The 9,799-nt window shown below is 42.3% G+C and overlaps 2 protein-coding genes across 2 annotated transcripts; one reads left to right on the top strand and one right to left on the bottom strand.

Annotated features, from left to right (window-relative positions):
- Nucleotides 1-577: 577 nt before the first annotated feature.
- Nucleotides 578-3,950, bottom strand: LOC115404073 (proteasome subunit alpha type-4). The gene is made up of 9 exons (XM_030113252.1): nt 3,859-3,950; nt 3,466-3,486; nt 3,329-3,371; nt 2,569-2,731; nt 2,410-2,487; nt 1,735-1,823; nt 1,498-1,628; nt 1,248-1,371; nt 578-824 (listed from the first exon to the last, which is right to left on the bottom strand). The coding sequence occupies exons 2-9, from the start codon at nt 3,466-3,468 to the stop codon at nt 670-672; spliced, it is 786 nt and encodes a 261-aa protein (XP_029969112.1). The 5' UTR covers nt 3,469-3,486; nt 3,859-3,950; the 3' UTR covers nt 578-669.
- A 610-nt stretch (nt 3,951-4,560) lies between these two features.
- On the top strand, nt 4,561-9,088 carry slc25a44b (solute carrier family 25 member 44b). The gene is made up of 4 exons (XM_030112327.1): nt 4,561-4,723; nt 5,520-6,185; nt 6,314-6,441; nt 6,942-9,088. The coding sequence occupies exons 2-4, from the start codon at nt 5,561-5,563 to the stop codon at nt 7,131-7,133; spliced, it is 945 nt and encodes a 314-aa protein (XP_029968187.1). The 5' UTR covers nt 4,561-4,723; nt 5,520-5,560; the 3' UTR covers nt 7,134-9,088.
- The last annotated feature ends 711 nt before the right edge of the window (nt 9,089-9,799 follow it).

Below are 9,799 nucleotides of genomic sequence, written 5' to 3'. Positions count from 1 at the left end.
TTGTGAATGATGTGTTTTAAAATGTATCAAATTTGCCAAAAAACCTTGTTCTTCATCATAGGTTTACTCGTTTTTCATGTTCATCCTCATCTAGAGGTCACAGACGGAGAACAAACTCACTGCTACATGACGTTTAGAGTCACAATAAACTTCAGATGCAGGAAGAAAACCAGAATGTCTGGGAATAACGTGACCAGAGAGATTGAACCAGAGTTCCAAAAAACTCAAACCAGCAACATTCTGCTGGTGAGTCTTATAACCACTACACAACAACGTCGCCTGCCAGTAGTTTCAGCTTCTTAAAGATAAAGCTGGGATCGAAAACATGGAAATTCTCATGCATGAACTATAAAACTCCATTCCCGATCAGATGTTTGTTCATTTTAGATTTTAAATAGTCAATATAATCACAGGATCACAATTCTCTGATATGAAAAGGCCAAGCACAAACCTAATTACAAAATGAACCATTTCACTTTAACTTCTTCGTTTTCAGTTCAACTCATTTATTAGTTTAATGAACAAGATCCCAAGACTGTCATAGCCTGGTTTAGATGAAAAGTTCACCGACAACTAATCAGTTTCTGAATGTTTTAATGTAAAAGAACAAAACGATACAGGATTTGGTGACGATGGAGGAGAGAAGAGAAACCAAGACATTGACTGTGTTTATTTGTCTTTCTCTTTCTGCTCTTTCTCCTTCTTGTCCTTCTCGGCCTTGGCCTCTTCGGCCTCGTGTCGCTTGATGAGCTCCTCCACTTCCTTCTGTTTCAGCACTTTGATTCTGGTTTTGCCATCTTCTCGCGTCAGGGTGGCGATTTCCACTGGAAGCAGGAACCAGTCAGGCGTTAGAATTCTGCAGAAAGTCTCGTCCAGCAAACTACCGACTGTTGTATCGACTGTGACAACATCCACGGCGACAGACTCCATCTTTCTTCATCATTTGTTTCAATCTAGTTTCCACAGTAACAGGCTTCACTCACGAGTATTTTAATTTTGCAGCTATTTAAGGATGATAAATGACTCTGCTTCTGTTTCCACGTTTTCAAGTGAAAACTTTGGTTGTGTTTTGTGTGTCCGTCTCCACGGCAACGCTGCTCAGAGCTGCAGAAAAAGCAGCTTTTTGAAAACGGCTCCGACACTGAACTGCCGTGTAAATGGATCTCATTTTCAAAACGTAGCCAGAAATACAAAACTAAAATGTTTCCATGTAAACGGGGCATTAGAAACCGATACCAGAGCCTCACCTTTCTCTGCCGACAGCTTGCTGACGTCCATCGTCTTGTTGAGGACTTTGACGGCCAGAGCCAGAGCGGAGGACAGACTCATCTCGCCCTCCTTGTAGTCCTGCTTCAGCATGGAAACTGCAGCCTGAGGAAAAACCAACACAGAAACTTCAGATAAGAGGAAATGCTTGAAGTCTGACTCTTTGTACCGATGTGATCTTTTATTCCTCTTTGCCTGACGTGTCTAATAATCTGTTCTTTGGAAACTCACAGCGCTGTTGTTCCCGATGCAGGTTGCCTTCCAGCCCCCGTAGTTGCCGCTGGGGTCGCTCTGGTACAGCTGGAAGCCGTAGTGTTTGTCCCAGCCCATGTAGAGCAGAGACACACCGAACGGCCGCTTCCCTGAAGAGAAAAAGCACACGGCTGTCGGACCAAGCTGAAAACGGCGCACGAGGCGTCTTGCTCGTGTTACGCAGCTGCTTTTGGAAAATTATAATTTGTGTTTCACCTCCAAACTGTGTGTAGGCCTGCTTGATGTCACACAGAGCCGTGACCAGCTGCTCGCAGGGGATCGGCTCCTGGTACTGCAATAAATACCTGGAGAGAAATTCAAAAGAGCAGTCAGAGGGGCGAGTGTGAAACATGTTCAGGAATAAACACAACCCTAAATCTCTCTTTGTTTTAGTGGAATAAAGAATTAATACATCATCAAGAAGTTCTCATTTGCTGAATTATCTTTTAACAATGCAATCTGAAATTTGAATGAAAGAACTGTGATTTCAACAATACTCTGCCTCAGTTCACCATGTGCTTTGCAACTTACAGCTCTCAGAGCATTTTTATTCCTCTATTACATCTTCAAAGGCAAAAAACATTTGGCCACATGTACCTGGAACTCAAATTGTAGTAGGCGAGTGCATGCTATAGTCACAACAGCCTGTTAACATCAAGACCACTAGGAAGTTTGACTGGACAAAACAGGAATAAGTATGAATGGAAAAAGCCAGAGAAATGGGACTGAGAAAGAAAACAAACAGTAGTTCAGATAGAGACAGAAAACCGGAATAGAGACAGAAAGAGAGGATGGAAACATTTTATGTGTTCATCTTAATCAAACACTCATCTATGCACACACACACACACTCACATTAATTTTGATGGAATGTTTCTCAGTAAAACTCACCTCTGTGCAATTAGCCGCAGCTCATTCGTCAGTACGTTAGCATCGGATGTGATCCCAGCAACACTGCAGGCCATGTCTCTGTAAACACCACGGAAGAAACAGTAAGAAACGATCACATTTGCATGAGAAGATGACCTGCTGCGATTTCAAATTACTCACTCATTGAGTTTGTAGATCTTCTCAGAGAAGAAAACCTCGTCCAGCAGTTTGTGGATGTTGCGTCTCTCTGCTGCTAACAGCACTCCATCGTTGGCTAGAATCCCCAGGCAGGTTCCAGCGTGACCGATGGCCTCCATGGCGTATTCCACCTGATAGAGGCGGCCTGTTGGAGAGAAATACAATCAATGGTTAGAACAATTACATTACAGTAAATTGATGCCATTTCCCGAACCCTCCTGATTTCTTCAGACATGTCACACAAGATATGTGCTATATCCAAACACACAGGTGTGTGTGCATGTTGTGTAAAGACTTTCTTAATTGGTGTATTGTAAATTCGACAAGCATATGCATTTGTTTCTAAAGATTTATTTACAAGGTGTGTTAGATAGATAGTAGTGTAAATAGCTTTTACCCCTGTTTTTGTACTTGGAGATTTTTCCTAATTTTTTTACATATCTGGAGCAAATAATAAAGAATAAAGAGCCAACATTGTCAAAAACAATAATGACTAAAAACAAACTTATAAGAAAGCTCATAATGAACCGGTTTCATGATACATCCACACCTGAGGAAAACAAGGTTTCCTGATCATCTTTCAAGTACTCAAATAGTCAATAAAAGATTCTGAAAATACGATATTATATAAAACCCTGTGATTTCAAAAACATAAACACAAAGATTATAGACATATTGACCGACACTTTGCAACGCGCTGTTGTCTGACATTTAAGTGTTAATAGAGAGAAATAAAACTTGCCTTCCGGCGAAAATATGGTTGTTCTGGAGTCATATCTTCGAGACTAAAATAGAAAATGAAACAGGCAGTAAGTGTTGATGAAACACCTTTATAAATCATTGAAATGGTGCATATCGTAATAGTAGTATTGTACTAACCATGATGTCAAGGAGAGTATCCTGGAAAACAGACAGAAGTTTGTTAGCTAACAGGGACAGGGACCCAAACAACCTAATTCATACAATAATAACATTACATTTAAGGGTTTTCTTACTGACAGGTAATACAAGTTTAAAATAACAATTAAAGCTGCAATCTGTAACCTCTGCAGCACTTTAACTGTGAAGTTATAATCCACTGACAGCTAGCCGGCTAAGTGCTGCTCTACAATGAATCTGCAATATCTTCACATGCTAAGTGGCTAACTGTTAGCGACATGCTTCAGAACAAACTACGTCTTCCAGCTAGCCTGCAACAAACACCCGTAATGTCATCAAAATGTGTAAACATTCCAAGATTAGTTAAGTGGTGGAGTATCGTTAAATCGTTACCTTAGTAGGAAGATTCGGAGTTTGAGCTCTTTAGCTCACAGCTTCACTACTTTCGGTTTAGGGTTTCCTTGCTGGAAGCGGTGTCTCGCCGCTCTCGCGGCATTCAGGGGACTAGAGACCAGCGCCACCTAGCGGCCGGAGGATGAATGTCAGTCATTAAAAATAAATAACCCGCCGCGTTCTCTACATAATAAAATGGTCATATACAAAATATTGTAAAATTTAAAAGATTTCGGGTATAAAAATAATCAGGAAAAGACACTTTCATGCTGGATTATTATTGTCTCGATTTGTGCTTACAGGCCTTAAAAAAAGGTTACACATTCCCAGAATAATCCTTGAATGAGCAGTTTTTTGTTCCTTCTCATCTGTGGAACAAGCTTCCCGAACACCCAACAACTGCTGACACACTTTTCTTCTTTTAAATCGGGACTTTCTGCGAGAAACAACATATTTCACTTTTTTATTACTCTTGATCTTAATACTTTTTGTGTGTGTGTGTGTTTTGTCCTGTCGGTGCCCTTATTGACCGTTTTGTTTGTTTGAATGTTTTTCATAATTTTAGCCACATAATTCTTCATCACCCCTTTTATGTCATTTCCTTGTAAGGTTTAGGAAGTCAGTCTACTCAACTCGTGACGAAGAAGAAAAACTGCACTCTGATTGGTCGTCAGGCAGCATGGCGTTTGAATGGAAGCCGGAAGTATTTTAACAGTTAGCCGACTAGCTGTCGAGATGCTAACTTCATGTTTATGATCTTAGTCACTAAAAGATTTTGGTTTTATTCTACACCAGCAGTTCAAGCTCGGTTTAAAACTCTAATCGCATACAGAAGACATGACGCTGCAATAAACAGTGCATAAAGGTGAGTGTTTTATTTATTTGATAGTAACCCGTTTATTACCTCTTAGCCAGATGAGCTAACAGAAGCTAATGACACGTCCAATAACTTTGTGAAACGTTTGGTTTTGTGACGGTTTCTCTTCACCTCTCAGGTTTAATGCGTGTTTATGGGTAAAACACGGTCAGTGTTGCAGCTTTTAGCTGGGGACACGGTGTCCCTCGAGTCCAGGTCAGACTCGGATGTTTGTTTTACAACATGTGTAACAGCATGTGAACAACAACCGCACAAACGAGAGCAGCTTCGCCAAACCTCCGGGCTTAGTTAAATGATTCTTTTTACAGGATGTCAGATGAACTGAGAGGAATACAATAATAGTATTCAAGAAAGGTGACAGTTGACTGGTTTGTCCTACTTCGACTGTTATTTCTCTAAGGTCAAACATGAAACAGTTCAAAACTCGATGTCAAAACTTAAGTACATCACTCCATTAGTCCGATGGTTATGAAAATACAGCTTCACTGCTACTGTTGACGAAATGATCGTGAGTTAAATGTCATAGATCACTGAGTTTACTCACTTTGTAACCTTCACAAAATAGCCCAAGCTCATGAAATAATTTAGGAGTGCCCACCTTTTTTTTTTAGAAGCATAGACTGGAAAATCCTAGTTTGACTGATTTCTCTTAAGATGTTTGTGATAAACGCCTCGGCACACCTTCACATGCCTCATGGAGTTCATGCCTCAGTGGTTCAGGTCATAGTAGACAGGGGGTTAAAATGTTGTGGCTCGTTTGCTGACTGTTGTGTTTGTCTGGTAGGTAGAAGCCAGTCTGATGAAGGGGGCCCTACAGTTGACAGGATGCAGCAGAAAAGGAACATCCAGATCATCGAGTGGGAGGACCTCGACAAAAGGAAGTTCTACTCCTTCGGGGTGTTCATGACGATGACCATCCGGGCCACTGTCTACCCGGCCACACTGATCCGCACCCGGCTGCAGGTGCAGAAGGGGAAATCCCTCTACAGCGGCACCTTTGACGCCTTCTTCAAGATCTTGCGTGCGGAGGGGGTGCGGGGCCTGTACCGCGGCTTCATGGTCAACACCTTCACCCTCATCTCAGGCCAGGCGTACATCACCACCTACGAGCTGGTGAGGAAGTACGTGTCCCAGTATTCTGAGGACAACACCATCAAGTCGCTGGTGGCGGGTGGCTCGGCGTCTCTGGTGGCTCAGAGCATCACCGTCCCCATAGACGTGGTGTCTCAGCAGCTGATGATGCAGGGCCAGGGGCAGCACCTCACCCGCTTTCGCCTCAACACCAGCACAGAGACGGGAAAACCGAAGATGTTCGGCCAAACTAGGAACATTATGTCTCAGATTTTTGCTGCTGACGGCTTCCGTGGATTCTACAGGGGCTATGTGGCTTCTTTACTCACGTACATCCCCAACAGTGCGGTCTGGTGGCCTTTTTATCACTTTTATGCAGGTAAGAATGTCAAATATACATTTTAGAGGTAGCAACTCAAAAAAAGAACCTTGATGCCGTCTTTCTACAAAGATGAGTTTGACAAGTGCACCATGTGGGTAGTGAATTATCTGTGTAATGTTCCACAGAACAACTCTCGAAACTGGCTCCCAGTGACTGCCCTCATCTGCTCCTACAAGCCATGGCTGGACCTCTGGCTGCTGCTACTGCCTCCACCGTCACCAACCCCATGGACGTGGTCAGAGCAAGAGTACAGGTCAATCAAGTTCTTCTATTTTAATTCCACAGGTCAAATAATCACTCAGTTCTGACACGGTGAATGAGTGACTGACTGAGATCCACAAATCATTGCAGCTTGACCGTGTCAGTTCTTGTGTTTTCTCTCTGCAGGTCTTCATTTCATTTACATAAGTTTTATTTGCAGCTGTGTCATGATGTCACCATCGCCTGAGCGCTTTTTATGATTCTGTAGTGCAGATACCATCAACTGGAGATGATATGTGGACTTCAGCCACATACTTTGCAGGCCGTGAGCCAATTCCCAGAAATTAGTCAATCATTATTCAGTTTATTTGACGTTATCAAGCTGTTGATTAAATTAAGGGACATAAAATAAGTTGATGTCATTGAATTTGAAGAAGTGAACATAATTCCCAGAACTTGCTGCAGAGAACTGAGCTGCACTGTAGCGCAACATTGCATTAGATTGTGTTTAAGTGTGTCTGACCTCAGTGTGTGTGTGCGTGTGTGTTCCAGGTTGAAGGGAGGAGCTCTGTCATCGAGACCTTCAGGCAACTCATCAAGGAGGAGGGCTTCTGGGGTTTGACCAAAGGACTGTCTGCTCGCATCATTTCCTCCACGCCCACCGCCATCGTCATGGTGGTCGGCTACGAGACTCTGAAGAAGCTCAGCTTGCGCCCGGAGCTGGTCGACTCCAGACACTGGTAGAAGATCTGTGGACCATGTGCCATTTAGAACCCTCCCTCCCTCCATACTCTGCTGTTGTTTGGGGAACAAGCAGTATTTTTACTTTACTTTCAAAGGTGTCAGTGCTGTGCAAAACTTTCAGGCAGGACTGATGAATTGTTTAGAAGTCAGAGTACTCTGGAAAAAAATGACTTTTATCCCAATAAATGGACAAAAAAAGAAATCAGTTTGCAGTGGGACTGCTCTTTGCACATAAATCCAGTTTTCAAGGTAAACTTAAGTTTTTGAAGCAGAAAGGTCATCTACACAAGCTTGTGAAATGACATCTGGGATGTAGTTTTTAGTGATAGCAGAATTAAATCTCTGTTAAGCTTATTTCAAAGGATGAATGTGTTTTGGCTATAGACATTTTTTATTTGGTGAAAAGTGGAAAATTTCCCTCTTTTGGTCACGCAGGTCTCAGAGCCGTGCTGTAGTGGTTAGTACTTCTACCTCACAGCCTGGAGTCTGTGCCTGAAATGTTTGCACAGTCCTCTTTCAGCGTGATCAGTCAGTCACTGACCTGATCTGTTTCTCAGTCTCTAACTTAACATTGAAAGATGCCGATTGGCTCATCACAGCTTCAGCTTTTCTCTGTCGGTGGACGCCAACAGTTATTTATTGTCCTCATCCAGAATCGTTGTTACCATAGCAACCCGTGCTTTTGCTTAACCAAAGTGTTTTGATCGAGGTTCAGGGGAAGTCGTGAAATGACGCTTTAGAAGTAAAGAAATGTTTCCAGAATCATCAAACCAGCTTCGTTTCTTCTGCACTTCCTTCAGCTTTGCCTTTCTTTTCAGTGCTGCCTTCATCGTGTCAAAATCGAGTTGATCTGCTTTCAGTCGCTAAACGCGCTTGAGAAGAACAACAGATGTTTGAAGAATTCGTACTTTTAAATTGTTGTGTACTTTCCAAATTCCATGCAAACCCTTCCCATGCAGGATTTTATTCCATTAGCATTTTCTAACAGGTCTGTGTTGCAGTCTCAGCGCAGTTTCAGAACAGACTGCGGCCATCACGGTGCGTTCATGAGTAACTGGGAAATGGGAAAACTTCCACTACAGAGTCGGGGGTATAATTTAAAATGCTTTCAAACTTGAAATGTTTTCTGACTTGGAAAGTGAGGTCTTCTAACTCAGCCACAGTTTCAGTGAAGTTTTAGAAAATACTACAAATGTCAGGCAGGATAATTAATGGTGCATTTATGGATAACTGGGAAATGGGAAAGCTAAATTGGAACACTTTCAAACTTGAAATTTACTTCTTGGAAAATGGGAACTTTAGCGACCTCTGTGTTGTCTCTGACATTTCAGGACATATTCCAGTGATCACGAAGTTACTGAATTTGAAACTTCAGAAGGATTAGTTCATTTACAAAGGAATGATTGCACTGTGTTACTTCTTTTCAGGCGTCTTGATGGGAGTTTGGGGGGGGCCTGGGTTCGATTCCCGGTGTTTGCAGGAAGTGTGTGTGCTGTCAAATCTTTTAAGGTCCATGGTCCAATTTCTAGTTTCCAGTGTGCTGCTCTGGTGACAAGACAATCATCATCTGTGGCGCTTTCTGTGATAAACAAACCTTGTAGTTTAAAATGAAACTAGTTTTCACCGCGTTAGCGAGCTACAGCTGCAGCAGTGCTGCCGTGTGTGGAGAAGATGATGTTGAATTTTTATGCATCGTTTCATTCATGTACTCCAGATTGTAGTGAGATTGACTTGCTCCTCAATGGGAATACAGGACATTCCCTTTCGGTAACTTTCCCAGTTCCCAGCTGCAGGAAGGCACTGTAAACGACAGATTGAGTTTGTTTTGAAGTTGCGAAGATTACTGGGGCTGCAGAAACGACGTCTGAGTGCAATAATGTCACTGATTTCTCGTTTTCTGATCGAAATGTGACTGTACAGTTTCCTGTATATTGTGTGAATAACATGTCTTAAAAGAGGCTCATGATATCTAATTTATTTGTTCTTGTTCTTGTTTCCAGGGTTATTTTTTTCTTCTGTCCATGTTTTTGGGATCGTGAACACAAAATTTCCCACAATAGTTTTTGTGACATTTTTACTAGCGATCATAGAATTCTGAGAGTTATTTTAGTTACCGTATGTCCCAAACACACTCCGAACACTGATGCTGAAGACAGATTTCCCTCTTTTTTAAACGGGATTACACCTGGTGGATGGGACTCTGCTAAAAGCCGATTCATTGTAGTTTGTTTGTCTTCTAATAAATGATTCCCTCTCCCCAGCTTCCACTGACTTCAGACAGCTGATTCTTTCACCTGTGTGCTCTCTTCTATTGCAAATCACCTCTTGTCTCGAACCATTGTGTGTGTTTCTGTGTGTGTGTGTGTGTGTGTGTGTGTTCACACTAAAAACACTGCTGATTAAAGTCTGTTGATACGTTGAAAACTGATTGAGCTATTTTTATGGTGAATCCTATTTAAACCAGATGAGATTCTCTTAAATCAGCGGTGTCAAAGGCTCGAGGGCCAGAACCGGTCCGCAAGAGGGTCAAATCCGAACAATTTCTTAAGAGTAGACGACAAAATGCAACAGTGAGACCCAAGCTGAGATATCAGCGAGGCTGCCAAGACAGCTAGCTGTCAGGGCGAGTTTTGAAAAGCATCCATAATGCAGCAGAGAGGAGAAGA

Source organism: Salarias fasciatus, chromosome 1 (genome assembly GCF_902148845.1).
Source record: "Salarias fasciatus chromosome 1, fSalaFa1.1, whole genome shotgun sequence".
NCBI lineage: Eukaryota > Metazoa > Chordata > Actinopteri > Blenniiformes > Blenniidae > Salarias > Salarias fasciatus.
Note: the sequence above shows the minus strand (reverse complement) of the source record. Positions and strands in the feature narration are given on the sequence as shown.

Excerpts from the sequence above, each read along its gene's own strand:
- slc25a44b (XM_030112327.1), top strand. The coding sequence starts at position 5,561 with ATGCAGCAGAAAAGGAACATCCAGATCATCGAGTGGGAGGACCTCGAC. Across the intron at positions 6,186-6,313 it reads TTTTTATCACTTTTATGCAG|AACAACTCTCGAAACTGGCT; the intron begins GTAAGAATGTCA and ends AATGTTCCACAG. Across the intron at positions 6,442-6,941 it reads TGGTCAGAGCAAGAGTACAG|GTTGAAGGGAGGAGCTCTGT; the intron begins GTCAATCAAGTT and ends TGTGTGTTCCAG.
- LOC115404073 (XM_030113252.1), bottom strand. Across the intron at positions 2,732-3,328 it reads AACCATATTTTCGCCGGAAG|GCCGCCTCTATCAGGTGGAA; the intron begins GCAAGTTTTATT and ends TCTCTCCAACAG. Across the intron at positions 1,824-2,409 it reads CTGCGGCTAATTGCACAGAG|GTATTTATTGCAGTACCAGG; the intron begins GTGAGTTTTACT and ends ATTTCTCTCCAG.